At 36.8% G+C, this 22,987-nt stretch overlaps 1 protein-coding gene across 1 annotated transcript in view; it reads left to right on the forward strand.

The window, feature by feature from the left end:
* The window catches only part of LOC124644940 (arf-GAP with Rho-GAP domain, ANK repeat and PH domain-containing protein 2), a 52,655-nt gene that overhangs the window by 25,200 nt on the left and 4,468 nt on the right, over positions 1-22,987 (forward strand). The window contains exons 3-11 of the mRNA XM_047184636.1: positions 3,016-3,136; positions 6,550-6,671; positions 12,396-12,519; positions 13,891-14,035; positions 15,555-15,622; positions 16,719-16,909; positions 18,498-18,734; positions 20,202-20,558; positions 21,595-21,716. Of these exons, the coding sequence (XP_047040592.1) occupies positions 3,016-3,136; positions 6,550-6,671; positions 12,396-12,519; positions 13,891-14,035; positions 15,555-15,622; positions 16,719-16,909; positions 18,498-18,734; positions 20,202-20,558; positions 21,595-21,716 (1,487 nt within the window). The remainder of the gene's footprint in view (positions 1-3,015; positions 3,137-6,549; positions 6,672-12,395; positions 12,520-13,890; positions 14,036-15,554; positions 15,623-16,718; positions 16,910-18,497; positions 18,735-20,201; positions 20,559-21,594; positions 21,717-22,987) is intronic.

The raw sequence follows: 22,987 nt of genomic DNA on the forward strand, positions 1-22,987 counted from the left end.
CGGTACCTCTCTTATACATGAAACGATTCTAAGTAATGTATGCTTCGATAATTAAGAGCAAATATTTCTAGTTTTTTTTTAATTCTTTCACTATTGAGAAGCCAGACAAACTCCGACTAATATAGGCTACATTTGTCCGGGCACGGGAGGCGGTTGAAACCGCGGGTAAACAGCTAGTCAACTATAAGAAGGAAATCAAGAGTCTGGACTGAAAATCTCATTTCCGATTTGAAAACTTCCCTTAAAACTAGTCGTACAAAATATATTCAATGATGGTTTAAAACTGATAACAGATTGCATTTTTTCCATGTCCACAGTGGTCTTAATATAAGTCCTATTGATCGAAATAAATTGAATAGTGGTCAGAGGGATTACTCTTTGTGAATATGTGAAACCGTACGCCGACGGAACACCCATAGGTAACCTTCACTTGTGTGTGTTAATTACACCAATACATTGAAAATAATTATTTTAATAAACATACTCGTCAATTTTCATGTTCTGCTCGTCTCATTTTTGAATAATAATGGTAACATGACCCCCGATTTTCAAAGATTATTAAATCAATTTCATACGGTGTGCACCCAGGTGTAGTCCCCCTTCTTGTAAACATCCCTCATAGCTGCGTAGTAACCTTAACCTCTAAATGTATAAAAGGTAAACAAGGGGTGGCTGAAGGGAAGCTCATTGAGGCAAACATAAGCATATTTTGACGGAGTTAGCATAAGATTATTGTCAATTTTCGTCTACGCACAACGTGTACCGAAAGCTTTTGAATACTCCTCGACAAACAGACAATAGACAGGTGAAGTTAAAGTACTTCGCTTATTATGATGTTTCAATGTGTGTGTGACATAAGTCTGTTACAAAGCGTCTGCGTCCAAGCTTTGGTGGAATTACACACACATGTTCAGACAATAAATTAATAACCCTATGTTCATACGTGAGTTATTTTTGAAGCTATTAGGGTTCCATAATCTACTAGAAACTCTTTATTTCACCATGTCCATGTCTCTGTGTCCTTGATATTAATAACGATGATCAAGTCTTAATATATTTTTTAAAAGAGTATATATTTGCGATTCTAGTTTTCTTTCAATAGGAGGTTCACAAGGTTCCTAAACTTCCGAGAAATAAATATGCTTCATTTTTCAAAATTTTCTTAGTAGGTTCGAACTTGGACTCGTAACTAACGTGAAACACCCTTTGCTACTTCAGTATGAATTAGGCTTAACAATGTTTCCCCTTGTAAATCAAAAATCAAAATAACTCTTTTATTAAGTACCGTTCCCTTGTTGTCGGGAAACAATGACAGGTATTGCAGACTTAATACGAATAAATCGTGTTTCGGACACGCTTTGCCAAATTATTTCCATTAGTGTATGCATATTTGTATGAAGTAGTAGTCTGCTTTGGTGCAACCCCCAAATAATCTGGTGAAACCCTCATGCGTATTAAATATGATCAGTACATTTTGTACCTGGACTTTGCTTTTGAGGGAGGACAAATTAATGAAATATTATTTTGTTTTGTATGATTCCATGTAAAATAAATGTAATGTTGTACCCCTAATCTAACCCTAGGGGCAAAAGGCGTTTTCAAAGTAATGTATGAAAGAAGCTTGAAAAATAATGAGATGGAAGTGCAGAAACCTTCGGGTTAATTAAATGAGGCAATTTTTTATAATTTCAATTTTAGCTTGATGAAGTTTCCCTAAGCTCAACATAGACACGGGTTGCAAGTAAAACCACAGAAAAATAATTAGCTTTTTTTAAAGAACTTGTATTTTTTACTTACTTTCTAATTTTGTATATGAGTAGCCGTTGCGGATATTTTTAACTTTAAGTTATGTATGATCGATATGTTACGAAATAGTCATGCGATTTCTATGGCGAATTTGATACGAAAAAAATCAGAAAATATTGTTAGAACTCTCTTTGAAATCCTACTGTTTATTGAAATACCTATACCTATAGATGTGGAAACCACAAATAGATCTTTTAAAAGCTTTATTACTTATTTTTGCTGTAAAAGTTAATATTTTGGAATCATAGCTATTGCTCCTCCTTACCCACCTTTGGGAGTGTAATTGCATTGCGAAAAAAAGAAATAAGCGTTAAACTAAGCTTTTGCTTCTTATTTAATATAGAGGTAATATTAGTAATAATAGGCGAATTGCGAATATTTGATGTGTTATTTATAAATATATATTAAGCAGACATATCACAATCCGCAATATAACGAAAGCACTGTTAACAGTAGAAAAAGAAAGATTTGACTATTTTTTTGCATTGAAAAGGCCGATAACCGACACGGTTGAAACAACGGGAAACAGCTATTACAAGACATAGTTTTTTTATTAAATATCTGGCGAGTAATTATATTATTAACCAAGAACTTTGACAACAGTATAGAATATTTTATGTTGCTTGTAAGTACCTAATCTTTGAAGAAAATCCTCTCAAGTAAACAGCAAGAACTTATCTATTTTGGATATTTTACCTTTATAAAGTTTCCTATAATTTTTAAGAAGCTTACCTGCAAAGTAGTTGCCTACGCGACTTTCTTGCTTTAATATTCGCAAAAACAGCGTATAATATTTTGCAAAGCAAATGTGCTACTGCTTTGTAATAAATAATTCTTAAAGCTTGCTGTGCTCCTGATCAGAGTTTTGTAAATAAGTAGCCATGCGAAGATTTTTATGTAGCTCTAGCTCATTGAGTCGAGACATATCTTGCGTACTTATCTTACTACAAGATCTCCGAAGATTACTTCTGAGATAAAGATTTACTTCTGTTGTCTACGATTTACATTTACCTTTACGATATGTAAATTATTAAATAATTAAAATATGAAATCTTTACACACAAATACTCAAAATAGCCCCCTTAAAAAAACTCTCAATACGAATTTTTGGCCTTTGCACAAAAGCTACTCAAAGCTACCGCACGGGTTCTGTTTATGCTGTCTAATTGGTGCTCTTATATTTTATACTGATCCTTAATCCTTATACAGGAGGGAGTGACGGGCGAGTGGCGCGGCGCCTGGGTGATGCTCATCCGTCGAGTGATGGTCTACTACACTACCAAAGACCCCACCGTTTGCACCGTGGACCTAAGAAAGACGAGATGCGTCGGTAAACATGTCTTAACTATTTTCTTAGAATTAGCTGAAGAAAATAAACCAGGTACCTGTATGTTTGAAGTCGATTGGTCTATAGATGTGTTCGTTAAGTTCTCTTCATGGCTTTGACGTAATCAAGTCCGATTATGACCCTAATCGCTGATATAATCCGGATAAAAATACGTGGTATGCAAAAATATTTTCCTGGCTATTTTCTTTTATTTTATTATTTTTTTAAATTGGAACGATCTTGGTTAACATTGTGGGGTTACGTTTGCTACATTGTCATTTTGGTTTGGTCGTAAGGTTGGTTTTCGTACCGAGTCCTTAAGATTGTTATAGCTAAGGAAGGTCTGGCCAAGGGTTGAGTATGGGGCGTTAAGTCGGGGTGAATTTGGATGGAGAGATAAACAGCACTGCTATCGCTGTTTTTCGGGCGCATTCTACTAGGAGGAGCGAAGTAGGTCAAACCCCGTTGGCTCCTCCCACTAGGTAACGCCCACACTTGAAAACAAAAATAAAACGTTTTTGTTTAAATATTTTTTTATATGCAGCACGTAATTCGGGGAAATACAATTTTAACCATCCATCGTCCGACGGCATACTAAAATGTAATCTTTATTACAAACCCTAAGCATTTTTTTCATTTCGTTGGTATGATTAAGTATATTGAGGTCATGATTAAAACTACTGAATGTGTCTGCATGGATTTTTTACTTACATAGAACTGTTAAAAGTTGAGAATTCCTAAATATTCAAGCCGCGCCATGAAGGATCTAATCTCATAGTTCTGGTTCAAGCCGTTGGTCACGATATTTATTTATTTTTTCTACCTTATCTTGTCTCTTGATAGTCTCTTCTATGAGCCGTTCCCAAAATGTTATCTCAGTTGATTTTCTTACTGGGGACACTTTGACATTACCTTCATACAAGTAATATCAAATTCCTATCTATGGTAAGTATATCAACAGATAGTTAGAATATTGGAAAAGGCATTGGACTGGTTTTCTTCCTATCTCCCATCTTAGTCTGTTCGCGTAGATTAGAGTTCTAGAAACTGTTTGTCAGTGTCGTTAGCGATCCTGTAAACAGATGTCATACCATTTACTCTTAGTTATGATTGTCTACGAAAGAAAACTGGAAAGGAAAACACGCTGATTGAACTCTCTTTAAAAAAGTCTACCTATGTTTGTATAAAGCACGGAATTATACCATTTTACGCTAAATCTGGTCAATGTTTGTTTTTTGGATTTAAGAGGACGAATTGGAATTTTTGGCGCCAAGGATCTCAATTTTTCTCAGTAAATACAAAACGCATCAAAATACAACTTGGTAACCTGAAAGTTCATGATATAAACCTTATTTTGTTAGACGTAGAAACATGATTAGGTAACTTTTATAACAGAGAAAAATATATCAAACATACCTCTTTTTAAAAAGAGATTCACATATTATGGGCAAACGGGACCGATTTAAGCCTCTTAACTTTTTTAGTAGTTGAGTATATACATACTCTTTAAAATTGTAGAAGGATTTTTTATCAAATTATCATTTCTAAATAATAAACTTACCAAACCATTTTGTCGCTTACGACTTTTAGTTATAAGCTAGCGCGCGTATTGTTATCCTCGCTCCGCTCAGACGCTCCGACCCCTTTTGGCGCCTTAGATGCGCGTGCCGGTTATGGAATTATTGTTGACCAATTCGTCGCCTTAATATGTAATGTTATTTATTATGATTCAGTAGTAGTCAGTATGACTAAGTCAGGTAGGGCAGTCGCTCCTTGTAAAACACTTTTACACAGCTACATCCGGTTAGACTGGAAGCCAACATCAACATAGTTGGGGAAGATGATGATGATGTTATCAGGTATTTTTAAAAGTTAGTAGTAGAAGTACCATTTGTGTGACCTGAATAATAGTTTTTAGAGAGCTATATTTTGTCCTCAACTGTCTCCTAAATACCTTAAATAATTGTTGACCTAAATTGTATGGCATGTACCTAAGTATAATTCAGTACTTATTCTGTATGACAAATCTCTCAACATTTTGCGCGCAAGATCAATAGATTCGTGCCTCTTTACGTAGTTTTTGGCTGATTATTCAATTGTATCCTCCTTGGTGATTCAATACGGCAAAAATTCGGTTCTCTTGTGTTTTGTCCGTAGGCGTAACAATTTGTGTAACGTAGTTAATCGTCAATAATTAGGTATATTGTGTGGACGTTCCGGATGTTCTATAATTACTCTTTATTACCGCCGACACAACCGCCGCTGTGATGAGATAAAATAATTTAACACTAGTTGAAGGTTACGGATAAAACAATGTTATTGTTATCAGCTTGGGAATTTGACGAAATATTAATACTTTTGTAACTGTAACATGAACAGTAACTAAGAATTGAAATAGGAAACTAGTTGAAAATAAATTGACATGTTTGTGCTTACCTATCACATACTTTCGAGAATTTCTTCCTTAGCTTTAATTAATTACTATTTCAACGGTAAACACACGTCGGATCGTCGGTTTACAATTATATAAAGGAAAAAAACTACGATTTCTTCCGCGCGTTCAGTGCTTTTGGCTTCTAAGTACTGATGTGCATTCACCATAAATCCTATAAAATATTCACCATACTTATTTATTTTTTATTTACAACTAGCTTCCGCCCGCGGCTCGCCCTCTTGGTGTGTTGACAAAAAGTAGCCCATGTGTTAATCCAGGTGATCACCTATCTACACACCTAATTTCAACCAAATCGGTCTAACCGGTTTTGCGTGAAAGAATTACAAACACATCCATAACAAACTTTCACATTTATAATATTAAAAGGAATTAGTAGGATAATAAATACACAGGAATAAAAACACCGAAGATATTACAAACACCCACGGCCAATTAGCTTAGCAGCTTAGTAAATTTTTTTGCTCCTAATTATTTTCTTAATTCTTCTTATTATCTCGAGATCTACTTAACGGAAAATTGTTGTGATGAAGACTAAATTACTTGGAAAAGTTAATGCCTTCAATATTAGTAAGATCTTTATGTGGTTACGAGTGCTTGCGTGTGGAATAACGATAGTTCCCTGGAATTGTCAATGGCAATTTATAATTAATTAGTCGTGTTTCTTGTGGAACTTTGACATTCCACTCGAAATTTTAAAATTACCTTGTCAATCATATGAAAATTTTCATAATATGACAAAACTGTTATAGTGAAACATATGCCTTTAAAGATGAATGGAAAAAGGGATAATGGACTCTCTACTAGTAGATTTTTTAAGGCCTATAAATTCGTTAGTCAAACCACTTATTTCCGTAATAGCACAGTTTGAGTAAATGTTACAATCTATACCTGAAATATATACCATTGACTCCTTTCTTTAAATTACATACATACTTACTGATACTTGCGATTGTATTGACAGTGACTCAGGAGGCCGATGAAGACACGAAGGCGACATGTCCAACTGACGGCAGTGACAACCTACTTCTGGACTGCCCTCACGCTACCCTCTACCTACGATTCCCGCACGAGAGGGAACTTAAAGTAAGTTATCATCATCATAGCATGTATTTAATGACATCAGTAACTTAGAAATAAAATAATTATATTAAGCTGCAATGAGTAAATAGTAATTATGCAAAGCGAAACGAGAATAACACCTTACCGCTAAGAATGTTACATATAATAGAAAATTAGACTTAAAGGATATGCGATTGGCAGTGTAGGTATAGCAGCGCCATCTTGAGGGAGTTAGTAGAGTTGATAAATCGGTCGGGTAGCCGACGTGCAAGGGCGGCGAGTGCGTGAAAAACGTGAACGTGAATTTCCCCTCGACAGATGGCAGCTCATCGAATAACTTATTAAGATTTGGCCTCGAAAATATAATTTTGAAATGAATTAATATTTTTTACTGACAGTGAAAATAAGAAAGCATTAAACAGGATGTAGTGTCAAAATCATAGCCATTCTTCTGTTTCGTTGGTACCATCGTTTCTGTATCCATCTCTTTCATCATTCCCTAGATATTCATATACCAGCAAGAGACAAACGGTACTAACTTGACATATTCAGTAGTCTGCCTGAAGCGTACCTGTTGAACTAAGCCTTAGCCTTCGTAAATTGTTAGTACAACCTTTGAACCAGATCGATATCACGGCGCGTAGGAAGCTTTATTATTGGCTCGACGTTTCTGGCTTTGTGTATCAAACAGAGTTTACCCTCAGCCACTGCAAACGTGTTGTGTGCGAAGGGAATTTTCTTTCGGTATTTTGGCGCGTAAAAACATTTCGTCACTTTTGTGTGAATACGGTGAATATGTCTATAAAAAACTATAATAACGGTAACGGTGCAGGAGATGACCAGGATGGTCATGAAATTGACGAGCAGGGCTCTGAGGACCTGGAGCAACCATCGACGAGTAAGGAGGCTAAGGAAATAGATACGGCTGTTAAAAGAAAATGTGAAGTAACGGAACCAGATGACTCGTCGGACTCAGAAGAGCCTGTTAAGCGGAAATGCCTCGAGCTTCCGGATTTAATAAAAATGGATGTGGAAGAAAACGTAGCTCCTGTGATTCCAGAAGCTGTAGACGAGGGAGATTTGCCAGACATTGTTGACCCTGGTCCCATGGTAGAGCCAGATATAATACCAGCTCCAGCACCTTTTGTTGAAGAAAATGCGAATAACGATGATGTTGTTCAGGCGCCTATGGAAAATCAAGAACCTGACGTTCCTGTAGTGATTGAACCCAACCGTCCGGAAGATGAACAAGATATAAATAAAATTATCATTACTATTTCCGATGAGGACGAAGACGATGAACCAAGTCCTCCTCCATTTTTTTTAAATCATCCTGGCCCAGATAACTGGGAGCCACCTGAAAACGTAGAGCAACAGGTACCGGGTCAAAATCCTTTAGTGCCGGTGCGAATGTTCAACCTTTTTGAGAGAAGGATGAATTACGATGAAATGTATCGTAGATATCATATTTTTAGAGGGCACCAGCAAAGGGTTGTAGATGCGGCGGCGGCGGCGGCTAATCAACCACCAGCAGTAGTTGAGGAAGTACAACCAGAAGAAGCAGACGGCGAAGAACCCTTGATAATAGTGTATGGACATCCACCACTGCACGAGTTAGGTCCCCACGCCGCACAGGTTGCAGGTGATCCAGACGCGCCCTTGAATGTAGATGAGCAACAGCTGGCAAATTTAGAAGACCAACCGCCACCGCTGGATATTGATATTGAAAGGTTGCCACCTATCATTGGAAGTTGTCAATCACTAGTAATGCATGAACCAGCATTGAATTTAGAAGTACCAAACCCTGAAGGTGAAAGGTCAGAGCGGAACTTAGATGGCCAGTCGTTATCTGCAGATATCGAACAAGAAGAACCATTAGTAATATTTTATGGTGGTGGTCAACCACCGAGTGCTGGATTTAGTCAAGCATCGCTTAACGTGGATGAATGTCCATCACAAGTAACTGACGACGACCATGGACTTGTGCGTGAAGGTGCCCACCACCCGTCAGTGATCGTTGACGACTGTAAGCCGTCCACGAGTCGGCTGCATCAATCTATATCGCTAGGGGGTGGGCCAATAAGGCTAGTTAGTCTCCAGAATCTGATGAAACCCGCGGCTGCTGTAAGCCCTAAAACTCTAGAAGAATCTGACTCAACTGATTTGTGCAATGATGAAAACAAAGGTGAGGGAGGAAACCCAGATAATAGCGCTGAAGCTCGTCCAGCAAATGAAGATGAGGTGGAAAACCCAGAGAGTAGCGTTGAAGCTCTACCCGCAAACGAAGATGAGGCGGAAAACCTAGACAATAGCGTTGAAGCTCCACCCGCAAATGAAGATGAGGTGGAAAACCCAGAGAGTAGCGTTGAAGCTCTACCCGCAAACGAAGATGAGGCGGAAAACCTAGACAATAGCGTTGAAGCTCCACCCGCAAACAAAGATGAGGCGGAGAACCCAGACTGTAGCGTTGAAGCTCCACCCGCAAACGAAAGTAATTCTCAAATAAATGAGTAGTGAGGAGTCTTGAACTCCGAGCAGCGTACAAAGAGCTGCTGAACTGTAAACAAGTCACACAATGTTAGCACAAACATGCAAGTAGATAAGTACCTTGTACAAAAATATTGAAACTACAATGTAGAATAACTTATATTAATTTTGTGACACACTAGTTACTACAAAACTCACATAAAACTTAATCAAGTCATCTAATTGATGTGTAAAATTATTAATCTTTTCTTTAACCAAAAAAGTTACAATGGAGTGTTCAGGGTAAAAAAATGTATATTCTTAACGAGTTTTTTACTTCATTATCTTGATAACTGTATTAGTACCTATTAGTATTTACATTGTGTATTTATCTTGTCGTATAGTCAGAAATTCAGAATCTTAAAAAAATCTGCAGTATTTAAAATCGTTATACAGGAATTTATATTGGTTTAAATGTACACCATAATGTACTAAATGATATGTACTGTATTCTTCATTAATGCTGACTATACAATGATGACTGACTTAAATGTAAATTCATTTTTAACTATAAGGATGAATGTTAATACTCATTCGATGTTCTTAGCAGTACACACGCTATCTAGTGTATCAGAAATGTTTTTGTCTGACTAATATTATAATGCGAATAAAATACATAGATAAACACGCCAAGCGAATACACTTTTATTTAACTTTTCATCCAAAATAACATTAATGAGCTTAGCGAAATATCCCAAGCGAATTACCGACAAAAATGGCTTGCGCCGCAATCAATATAAATTGTTTTGCAATCTTTACTCTAGAAGCTAGCTGTGCCCATTGGTAAAAAAGTATTCGTCAATTTAGTCATTTATTTTTCGAATTGCCAATTTGATGACTTAAGTGGCCGTACAAAACAATAGGTAAAAGTTTTGTGCATGTACTTATTAATATTTTCTTAATTAACATTGGTACAAAAAGTCAGTAAAACTGCATAATTGATATTCCATTTAATGATTTATAGTTTTGGTAGTCAAACTTAAAAACAGTAAAATAGTAGATGAGTACAAATACGACACAATTTTAAACCCCGTCGAACACAAAGGCTTTCGCACCTTATTTATATTGATAAAACCAATACGCTGAGTTAGTATGGAATCGAAGAGATTAAACCATTCCCATTTTCCTGATTTTCAGCTGTCATAGTTTTTTTTTTTTATCTGGCGACCATTTTAAAAGAGATTAGATATTTTGAAGTAACTTTAAAAATGCCTTTAGGTTTTATTGGTGTAACGCATCAGTTTACAAAACGACCAACAATACTTATACATTGACCAAAACTTGAAAGTAAGTTGATACCAATATAGTGATAGATGAATCTTCGGTAGGAATCCATTGAGTCACATACCCCTCTCCCGTCCCCCGACGGGTAGGGCATGCGTAATAGCATTTTTTACCCAGCGACAACAAAAAAAAAAAGTATCCATTGAGTGAATGAGTGAAGTTAAAACTTAAATAAAAGTTGAAAAGGAATATAAACTAATAATGGTCCTTTGACACAGGAACACCTACTTTTATTGTTTCTGTACTATGTATCGTGACCCCACTTCACTCCGTTTTTTATCAGATCTGTGCAATTTCTATTATTCATCGAATTTCTTGACAAATCGCCAAAACGGTGCAAAGTAGCTTAGTAGTTGTTATAGTGGTGAGAAATTATCGACCTGATTCCCTACAAACATCTAGTTACTACGCCGAATTGGGAACCATGTATTCGGCATCACATAAATCAAATAATTATTATGAGTTAGAGTATGATCTCGAAAAACAACTGTTTTTCAATAACTAAGTAAAAATAAATGAAGTAGGTTTATTTACGTAATGGGAGATAAGCAATTTTGATGATCAACTTATCATTTTCTAAGAATCAGACGTAAAAGATAAAATTTCTGGAATCGTTGTTTTTGCGATCTGATATGTTTGTGTTGTTAAAACATTATGTACAGATTTTTAGACTTCCGTGCCCAAAGGATAAAACGGGACCCTATTGTTTTCGCTCCTCTGTCCGTCCGTCCGTCCGTCTGTCACCAGGCTGCATCTCATGAACCGTGATAGTTAGAGAGCTGAAATTTTCACAGAAGATGTATTGTTGTTGCCGCCATATGGACAAATACTAAAAACTATAATTGAATTTATATTCTTGGGGGCTCCCGTACAACAAACGTGATTTTTTGTCCGTTTTATAAATAATGGTACGGAACCTTTCGTGTGCGAGTCCGACTCGCACTTGGCCGGTTTTTATTCTTATGACAGAAATAATCTAGACGCCAACAAAAATGTCCAAGAAATAAGTGGTCTTAAATGTCACTAAAAAAATATAGAGCCAGCGAAGGCGCGAAATCTATTGAGCTATTGGGCTATCATTGTATTTTTTTGTGGGAAACGAAACTATTTCTGTGTAATTAAAACAACTAGACTTTATATTACTGAAGGATTGTCTGATATCCTTCTAAGGTTTTATGTTCGGATATTTGTTATAAAGCGACTCAATCACGTCGAAGTAATGTATGAGAATACATAAAAAAGTAAGTTTAAAGGCTTAGAAGAGGGTACCTAATGCATTTTGTAAGTGTACACGGCTAGTCTAAGACAAAATAAAATTATATGACCAAATAAAAATGTCAGTTGAAAAGTATAAAATGGTATAAAAGCAGAAAATACAGCTTTTCTTTAATACGGTAAGCTAAAGCTAACAAATTACCCGTACAAACAATATTAAGTGTATGTTGCACAAGTTGCGGCCTGAAGGGAATCTTATTTTTAGTATAACTTTATTGATTGGACAATAGCCTTCGTGATGGACTATCAACAAGGTATGCAGTGTTCGATTTCAACAACAAATACGAGAGATGTTTGTTTCTGTGAGAATTAAGTTAATTTTATGTATGAATACCTATACTAGACGATAATTTTACGCACGATAAGCTACTTTATATGATATACTCTCTTATATATAATATACTTAATGTTTCTTAAAGTTTTATTTAATTTCGAATACATAAATTATAACATAATCCTACGATTATAATTTAAGAAATTATAATTTTCTAATTTAATATTAATCGTAATGTTAAGATGGTGTTTCGTGTAAGTAATAGCCTATCGTATATAGTTTCTGCATAATTGATGAGGCCTTCCTCGACCTAGATTAGACCGATGCATTTCTTAGTGTATCCCTTTTAGAACAAAGTGAATATTGAACGTTGTGATTGGTACTTCCAGGGTTGGCGTTATATGGTGAAGCTGGCAGCTCACAACAATGGCGCTCACATTCACCACCAACAGCTCACCAAGGAAGATGTACCGGCTATCGTCGATAAATGCCTTAGCTTTATTTATGCACATGGTAAGTTGATAAAGGTCTTTCAAATAGTCACCTCGACCTTTTCCAATTATATGTCGGGTCAGCTTTCAATCTAAGCGAGCACAATGCATTTGCCTGGCTGACATCCCCGGGTTAGGTTTCTGGTAATTTTCGTAATGACTAGCAAAAATCTGAAAATAACAGCTGAGACCGACTAGTTAATGTAATTTTGCGTTTAGCAGTGGAATCACGGTAGATAAGATGTTGGTCACCCATCCGTAGTCAGATCGCACCAGCGCTGCTTGACCAACAGTCCATCGGAAGCTTCTATACACCTCTTGAAATTCACTTTAACACAGCAATACAACAATTTCTTAACTAGGTCGCTTCCCCCCGTCTAGGGGTAGTTAGGTGCAGCTGAAAATCAATATAGTACGCATATAGGATAGCGCGGTGCAAGTTTGGTACTCAGATATGTCCATCAATGTAGTGGACATAGGAGGCGCAGTTTAGCCTTGCAGGCATCGATCGTCAGCTGCTGTGAATACACGCGCATTCATTTATATACGTACCTTACAAATTTGTTCGATTGCGCTGCTTTGTTTTACATGAAGTGAAAGCTTGGTTTCGGACACTTAATATAATAAATGCAGTGGCTATCAACCAATTTGAATGCCATTAAAAGCAATTAAAGACTTCACAATACCTTTATGAAATGCTTTTATGATACTTTCCAGGTAGATTAACAGGAACAAAATGTTGTTCGTAAAACCAATTATGTAGGTACTCCGATTTTTTGTACTCTACCGTTCCGTAGTCATCTAGGAACCCTTATAATTTCGCCATATCTGTCTGTCCGTCCGTCCGCGGATAATCCCAGTTGGACCGTTAGCACTAGAGAGTTAGTTTTTTGTATTTGGTACCATTATGTACCTCTATATTAATCACACCGACGCGACGAATTGGTAAACTAAAAGGTTGAGACAAATGATTTATTAGGGTACCTACACGTGAAGTGGAGTTTTTTTCTTAATTCCAACCCGAACGTGTGGTATATTGTTGGATAGGTATTTAAAAATGATAGGCGTTTACTACAATAATTTTTGATCATTAATTAAGTTAATAATTTCGGAAATATTATCTACTGTATTTCCTACTACCTAAGGGCGCATCTACATGTAGGTGGGTATTTTGCTTTGGTGCATGCGCGAGTCGCTGGACCCCCGCACGTTTTTAACATGCATGTAACCTGCGCATGTGCCTCAACATGCGCAAGCTACTTGCACCTTGTAGAAGCACCCTAACTAGTACGGACAAAAAAACAATAGCATTTCAAAAGGGAGTAACTACAATATCCACGACCCGTATCATACGGTACCCATTGGACGCATTCTCAAAGCGGTGCTGTTCCAGGCAGTCTGTCGGAAGGCATCTACCGACGCGCCGGCAGCAGCTCGGTGCTGTCGGAGCTACTCGCGAGGTTCCGCAGAGACGCATGGTCCGTGCAGCTCAGCTCCACGCAACATTCCGAACACGACGTCACTGGGGTGCTTAAGAGGTAAGACATATTGATATTCATTCATATTTATTTTGAAATACGTTAATTATATTTTTTGTCATTGTTGTACGTGATAGTGAACCCACCTATCTCAGAATCGACGAAAGAATCGAATTTTAAAATTTTTCGAATTTTAAATCGAACTTTAAACATATGAAATCGTATGAATCGTCAGAATTTGATTCCTTCACAGAGGTCGATTCTGATTCGTGTGCGTTCAGCGTAGTATGTATTTCGGGTAAGTAATAAGTAAAGTCGTAATTAGATAACTAGCTGTTAAAACGCTTTAAAAGAAGTCATTGTTCCGCACGACGCCTGAAACGCATTTGTATTCGCAGCAGATTTTTTGGACCGGCGACAAACAAAGCGGATATGCTAGATAAAATTCGTTAAAGAGCTCTTACCGGCGGTTTTACCTGGGTCTATTATAAAAGCCTTAAAATTACCAAGCCTGTTAACAGTAAAGGGCGAAGTTTTCACAATTTACATAGCCATGTCGTACATATTACACCAGTATTTACTCAGAGCGACTGCATCTCGTCGAGATTCCCGAAACCCAGTTACCGGTTAACTCCATTATCCTGTGTCAGTGGCTGACGGGATTTAAGGATTCTGGCTCACGGTGAGATTAATGAACTAATGTGCTTACCTCGCGTGCTTGATGCACAAATTATCCAGAATCGAGAATGCTATTAATGGTGATCTATCCACGAATCTGAATTCATACCGTTGCTGCTGCTAAGTTACGAAGCTTCTTGCATCAAAAGTTTTTATTTAATCAAATCTTGGTTGTTACCAAGTTTTTCTCGTAACGCTATCAGGAAGGAGAGAAAATATTAAAATGTAGTTCCGAACACTTACAACTGATCCCGTGATATTTACTTCCCCGTAAGCAAAAGTTTCCAAGTTCAGCTGGATTTTGACGGGCTTTACGCAAATCAAACTAGCACCTAGTTTGTACAGATTCGTTGCTGAAATTTTTTTATTTATTATAAGTTTCCGTTTCCGCAAACGTGACTGAATATACTTTTCTGTAAGCTACAAAGTTTATTTCAGGCATGTTTGAAATAAAAAGTGTTGTCTTGCATTGTGAATTTTAAGTTAAGATTTTTATTAGCAGCTTACGTTGATTTGTTTTTTAATATTATAAGAGTCTTGGACTGCAGTTCAAAATTAATTTCATCTTGTACAACGCCTCGACTTGCACTCCATATTATTATTTATCTCAACAGACAATAGAGGGACGGTCTCGGAAATCAGAGTAGACGGCAGCGGCCCCGCTTTCCGCCTGAGAGTTGAAAAAAGACTAATACTCTTTGATGAAAACTTTTAAAATAGAAAAGCGCTAAAGTAGAAACGATTTTTAAGAAGCGTACCCGAGGGTGGCTTTTATTCTTGAACATAAAGTAGTTACTTCGCTGGAAAAATCTTGTGGAACAGCTATTTTTATTATTAAATATGTTTGTTCATTATTATTCGATAATAACAATCTTCTAAAAGTTATCTTTCTTTGTTTTAGATTTTTCCGCGATCTTCCTGAACCTTTAGTGCCGCAAGAAAAACATAAGGACTTGATCTCAGCATTAGGTGAGTTGAATATAATGAGGCCTTGTTATTTGACCTTATTGACCTGAGTTACCTTATTGTCAATCTAATTCGAACTACAATAAAATTGTGAAGTATCCAAATACTGAATGTAATTTGAGATACTCCTGGTGCAGTCAGCTGTATGGAAATTCACTCAAATCGAAATGATTTGCACATTCTCTGACGAGCACAACGAATACGGAGTTCTTTCGGAACAGTTACCTCACTGAAGAATTTTTAATAAAGTCTGTAACAACCCTTTGTGCTGCAATTAAGTATGCACTCAATAGAATTTCCGTTTACTTGCGTTCGTTAAATGACTTAGAGGACCAATATTAGTGCTCAGTTTCAGTTCAAAGGACTGAACTAATGTCATCAAGACTTTCATGCAGTAGATATTGACTGAAAGCAAATTCTCAAAAAATTGAATTAAATGGAGTACTATATAAATCGACCCGTTACCAGCCTTTCCTTGACCCATTTAAAGCTCTACTAGGTGTACTTCGTTCCGCATAAAGTATGTACTTCACGCACACAAAGGAAGTTCATATTCTTTATCCTTTACCAGGTTTCAGATAATTTTCAATTCAATTACTTAAAGCGCTAAAGCTATCCAGCTAAAGCAATCTCTCTAATACATGCTGGGTCTCGAACTCACAGAATACGGAGTTATGTTTAATGAAGTTTTGCCACGAGCAAAACTCGAAAAGGAATTCATTTAGACATTTAGGTGAAAAGTTGGTAAAACAAAAGCAAAGTGCGTCGTGATGTTTCTGTACAATAAAATCGTTATGTAAATAATATTTGTATGATTTCGTAAATAAGCCTATTGTATGGTTTTCGAATGCACATTTTCTGCTGACGCCGCGATCGATGCGACTCGCGCCGTGCGGCACCATCATTTAAGCTTATTAAAATACTATTTTTGTAATAAATAAAGTCGGGAAGATATATCAACAAATGGCATAGAGTTTTGGAATGGGCAACTAGAATCAAGCTTCTTTATATTTTTGTAAGTGCTTGTAAAGGCCTAAATGAAATAAAATAAATTTACTTTGATGAATAATGAGATAAATAATTTGACATAATTTTACAGAATTATCAGACGAAACCGCTCGTCACCACGAGTACCACAAGATCATGTGCTCCCTGCCTCTGGTGGCGCGGAATACGGCGCGCAAATTGTTCGCACACTTGCACTTCTTGCATACAATGGCGCACGCCAATAAGATGGGCGCTGATAACCTGGCGTCCGTATGGGCGCCCACTATCATGCCAGCTGCGATGGTAAGCAAAATATTCATATTTTAAACACATAAAAATTCTAGGTACGTAATTTGTTTTCGAATAATTTCAGACGTATATTTTTTCGATAAAATAAAAGTTAATTTCAAATCGAAATTGAACTTTTGAGTACCTCAATATTTTTCTGTGTTAGTTTAAAATAAAACCATCAGCAATTTGCAAAAGTGATTGGTTTTCAGTTTGTTATTTACTTTAGTTTATTTTTCATCAAGCAGAAAATAAATTACTTTTCAAATTGAACTGTAAATTAATGGAGTTCCAATAGGATTTCCAAATAGTATTGATGTCAGATTCACGGTATTCAATTATTATCGGTAAAAAAGCTTTAGATACAATTATATTCGAATCTGAATATGTTTATGTGTGAGCGTGAGCCCCTTCAAGTTCCTGCCGGGGCTGCGGGTTTTTTCGAAAGAGTTACCGCGGCCCTGGTACATTAAAGGCCTACGACGGAACACACGGTTTTTAGTCAGTATGATTCTGACACTCCCTCACCGCTGCTAACCCACAGCGGGAGGGGATTTTAGCGTCGTTTAAAGAAAAAAAAAACCCCTTCAAGTTACAAAATCAACAATCAAGAAAACCTAAAATAGAATTACATTATCTTTTATACTTATTTACCTTTACAAAAGTGTCATAGGTAATGCACTCTATTGTCGTACGTCTATACTGTATCGAGCGTCTCTTTGTTTGATCATGCAGACAGGCATTGTTCGCGACACAACAATGTTTCCCATACTTACAGAAAATCCATTACGGTGATATTTTTACTATCTATTTTTGTATTTTTCACATCAATTACCAATCGGTGTCTAATTTTAAATCCTTCTAATTTATTATCAACTTTTTTAACGCTGATTTTAATATTTTCTTGTTTATTTCTCTCATAAAATTCATATGCGTGTATGTATAATTTTAATAGCACAGCGTTTCTAGGCACATAGGATCGATTGATGACCTAGTTACCTGTTTTACAATAAAGGCCAAAGGGCATCTGCGCAGTAAACTCATCTCTAGGGAAGGCAACAAGTCTTGTTAGCTTTCAAAATGCAATTTACAATATGCCCTAAGCTCAGTCAAGTAGTTAAGAGGGTAGTTCTATTTTCATAGGTATTTTTATCTGACGTCGCTGGCAAATATCGTGCTAATTTGTTCTTTGTTGTAACGTATGTATGTAAGAGGCTGTAAGGTGGATTTTGGAGGCTGTCACTTATTAACAGTTTCAACGGTTACTAATAAAGTCTCTGATAGCCTATCAGGAACTTATCTAACAGATATACTATATCTTTGGGTTTTACATGTCTCGGATTGTAATATATGACAGAGATTATAAGCAGTCTTTATCTGGCACATAGCATTAAGTATCGGATAACTATCTGACACTTTATCGGTAACCAGTAAACCGGGCCTAAGTGTATCTTAGTTAATAGTATGTAGGAGGTAAAATAGCCAACTTTTTAAATCTCCGCTAAGAATTCCTCCTTTAAGAACTGCCTACCCCGTTTTTTGTGTCGATCAAAAAGCACTGAGAAAATGAACCTTTTTAACACCACTTCAACCAATATTCCAGACTAGCAACACCTTACAAACTGCTTGGTCTACCAAAGAGGTGTTCGTTGTTCGTGATCTGATCGCCAACTTCGAGTCTATATGGGAGCCGACGGAGGCCGAGAAACGGCGCGAAGCGGCGGTGCGGCGCGTCATCATGCGAGTCCTGAGCAACTCGGCACCCACCGCGCCTAAGGCCGCCGGGGACCTCAGAACATGGGTCTATGTACTCGATAAGTCTACGTGCCATCAAATTACTGTGAGTATGCTATGTTTTTTTTATCTATTTTATTAAGATATTAATTCCAAAACACATTAGGTACAGTTACAGCTTTTTTATCGTCCCACTGCTGGGCCTTGGCCTCTCTCACACGGAGAAGGATTGAGCGTTAATTACCACGCTTGCTCCATGTGGGTTGGTGATTTCAGACTATATAGTCCAGGTTTCCTCGAGATGTTTTCCTTCACCTTTTTATCAGCCAATGGTGTCTGAGATTATAAAAGTTGTATTGGTATTTGCCTGACCTGGAATCGAACTCACACTCATACATGAGAGGTTGGAGCTTTACCCACTAGGCCCCCACTAGACGTATGTATTTAGCAAATTACATTAATCCATATGATAAGTGACTTACAGGTATATCTTATTTCAAGTTATGGGGCACTGGGATTCTTTAGCCAATTACACAGTTGTTATTAATGTATAATTTTATAGTTGTGACACCTGATATAGTATTCTAACAATCTCTTCATGTTTCGATTTGGTTTATAGTATTTAACGCTTTTAGTTACTGTGTCGATTTATTAATCGCAACATTAAACAAAGAAATAAACATGGTAGAATCAAACAACTACCAGATTATATTTCTCTTTGTCTGTTGTGGAGTGCCTACTGCACCTATTGTTCGTAGAGATTCGTGGATGAAACACAAAGCCAGATTTTCGTTTGTTAGAATTCAGAAATATAAAAGCTTCCTCGTAAAATCTGATAAAACGAATATCTGCAACAAGCAATTAGTCCGCTATTCCACCGTACCCAGCCATCGTAGTTTTGTACATTTTTTCACAAAACATTTTGTGACATATATGAGTTTTGGGAAACAGAAACTACCTTTGAACAGTGTAGTTCTATTTTATTTCCAAAAATAGAAACCTGCATATTAGCTTTGCCCGGGCCGCGTCGACTGCAAAATGAATCCTGTATTCGCGGAAATGCCACGCCCCTCGCTGCGAACTATAAAAGCTGAAATACGAGATGAAAATTCTGCTCTCCCTAGAATTCACTTTGAAGAGCATTTCATGGAAACGAGCTTATTGCATCGAACTATAAATTTCTATATAAATACTCGTGTAAAGCTCTCCAATTCGAGTTTCCAGCGAAAAGTTTTAATATAAAATATGTCGATATTAAAATTGTATTTGCAGGAGGTAGGTATTACGTAGGTGTACTCACAATATATTTTCAACTAGCTGTACCGTGTATTTATTAAAACCTCTATCAATCTATTTTGAATCTCATGCCAGACGCTGTAACATAATTGAGTACAACATAATCACATAAATGCATACAGACAAGTGCCCCAGACTCCAATATACTGCGCGGCCGAATGCAAAACTTATGCGCCGACAAACTATCTGAACTATTACATATAGGTACAAAACAAATTCACCCTTCACATTTACAATACAGAGGTTCCGCCGCTAACGTAATGCCATCTATTTGCAGCTGACGCCAAACAAAACCAGCTCGGACATTTGCATAGAGCTCTGCGAGAAAGCGAAAACCGAGTCCCACCTGCTCATGTTAGAAGAGGTGATATGCAACGACTCAATGCGCCGTATCGTTCACATCGACGAAATAGTTCTGGACGTCGTGTTGAGATGGAGCTACTGGGACGAGGATGATAGGAAACACAACTATTTAGTAGTAACACAGAATAAATTGCTCCATGATATGGAAGCGATGAGGAGCACGACGTCTGTGTGCGGCGAACTGAGGCTCGCGACCGAAGCTATGAAGTCCTTCAAGCTGCACATGTTTGAGGTGCAGAATTCGAGGCTGTGTTATTTTAAGGATAAACAGGTGAGTTTTTATAGTGTTTCGTTATGTTCATAGTTACATGGAAATCTATTATCATAATCTCTGGCCGTCTGCGCTAAGCTTTCCTAAACTAATCTAACTTATTGACGGTTCGAGAAGAACAAACGAAAATATTTTGTCATGTGGTTCAGATTGTTACTCTCAGCAATTGTGTTGATCAATAACATGTTCGAGTAATAATATTATAAGCCGTGTTTTAGTGCATGAAATAGAGTTACTTAATTAGTACCTAAATCGGATTGTAACTATATCTTTCTGTATTTCACGCTTTCATTGGAGATGGACCAAATGAGATAAAAGTTGGTATATAGATTTTAACTTCTTCATATAGTATATTTCCACATTATGTGTAAATTATGTGCATACAATATAAACAATAGCAACTGCACTACTAGAGTTAAGATTTTGTTTAAAGATGGGCTGGAAACATTGGTGAAGGATTGTAGACTGATTTTTATGTGTTTGCAGTAGCACTCCTACGAAAGGGAAAAGTTGTAGAACAGAGCTAGTAGTGCAACAAAGATTGCGCATATTCTTAACATACGACTTATTAATTACACAGATATACGTAGTGATAGTCAGACGTATGATAGATAAACATAGAGATATGCATAGAAACAGAGATAGACAGACATATATATAGATAGACATAGAGATAGACAAACATAGAGATAGATAGACATAGAGATATGCACAGACACAGAGATAGATAGACATAGATATAGATAGACGTAGAGATAGACAGACACATAGATAGATAGATAGACATAGAGATGGACAGACATAGAGATAGAGATAGACAGACATAGAGATAGATAGACATAGAGATATGCACAGACACAGAGAGACAAAAAGAGTCATTTTTGAATTTATAACGGTAAGAATTAGAACCGAGAACAAATTCAAAATCAATTCTTACCTAACCTTGAAATAACTATCCTTATACCTAATTTTGTGTCTTTCTGATATTCATTAATTAATATAATTATTTAATGAGAATACGTGGTATAAATTCCAGGGTTCGCACAAGATTGAGGAGTGGAAGATCAAAGACATCCTGTGGTACATCGGTCACGAGCCGAAGAGGAACCCGCAGTCCCGATGGGCCATCACCTTTATACCTAGGAATAAACAGAAACGGTACGATATTATTATTATTTAATGCTTTAATCTGTATGCTGCTGTTGATAAGCTTTATTTTATACAAGCTGTTTCCTTCGGTGTCACTCGTGTCGGCTATATTTTTGTTGTAATCGGACAAAATATAGCCTATGTTAGTCGGGGATTGTCTAGATTCCTAACAGTGAAATCACTTTTCAAATCTAAAAAAGTGTAAGTAGTTTCGGAGTCTTTACGGAAAAAAAAATGTTTCCTCTTTATTATATTGGTTTAGACTAGACATTTTTCCGCAGTTCTACCCTGGTCCCGTGGGTACTACTGCCCTTACCGGGACAAGATATAGCCTATGTCACTTGGGAAGAGTGCAGCTTTCCAACTGTGAGAGTACGAGTATTTGTCAAATCGGTTCAGTAGTTTTGGAGTCTTTAGGGTGCAAACAAACAAAAAAATAATTATTACTTAGACTAGTATAGGAGTACATGAATATGGTCAGCCATTAAAGACATTGCTAAGTTTATATGATGATTTTAAAGATGCGCGTGATTAATCCTTTGATCCATGATTTACATCGAAAATCATAACGTAGTAGCCAGTCCACCTACAGTACCTGCCTTCTAAGCTGTAGAATATGCATTCGATCCCCGCATTAGTTAAACTTGTTACTTGTACTTGTTCTTGTTACTTGTACTTGTTATGTATTACAAAATATGCATAGGTAAGTTTATCGATGGCTAGGTACCTATAGTATAAGCTCTGCTTAGTTTTGGATTAGCTGACGTCGTGCGATGAATGTGATTATTGTATTGAACCACGTATATTTTCCTCATGTAATATTTAATTCGATATTTAAAATTAACAGTCGAAAAACAGAGGTTCCAGGGCTTGAGGCCGTGGTTTACGGCTTGTCTACCCCAAAAAACCATAACCTTTTCGATGAAGAATCGCGACGGGCACCAAAATTTCACGTTTTGTGCTAAACTTCGATTTCTTATTGTTTGGAGAAATGCATTTCTCACGAGAAAGTAAATTTATTTTATTTCATACAAGCATTGTGCTTACTTAGCGTGGTGATAGGATAGTAAACGCTATGTATTTGCTTGTAATCATAGATATAGTACATATGTAGAACAGTAAATAGATTGGCAATCGAATTCGATTTTAATCGAGCCAAAACTGAAATACATCAGCTGTGTGACTTTTAGATGTATGAGTAAAAATATTTATTGCTTTCCTCATGTACGATATCGGTATTTGTTTATTTTGATCATAGTACATTAGTAGTGTCCGTGTTT

This window comes from Helicoverpa zea, chromosome 31 (genome assembly GCF_022581195.2).
Source record: "Helicoverpa zea isolate HzStark_Cry1AcR chromosome 31, ilHelZeax1.1, whole genome shotgun sequence".
NCBI classification, from domain to species: domain Eukaryota; kingdom Metazoa; phylum Arthropoda; class Insecta; order Lepidoptera; family Noctuidae; genus Helicoverpa; species Helicoverpa zea.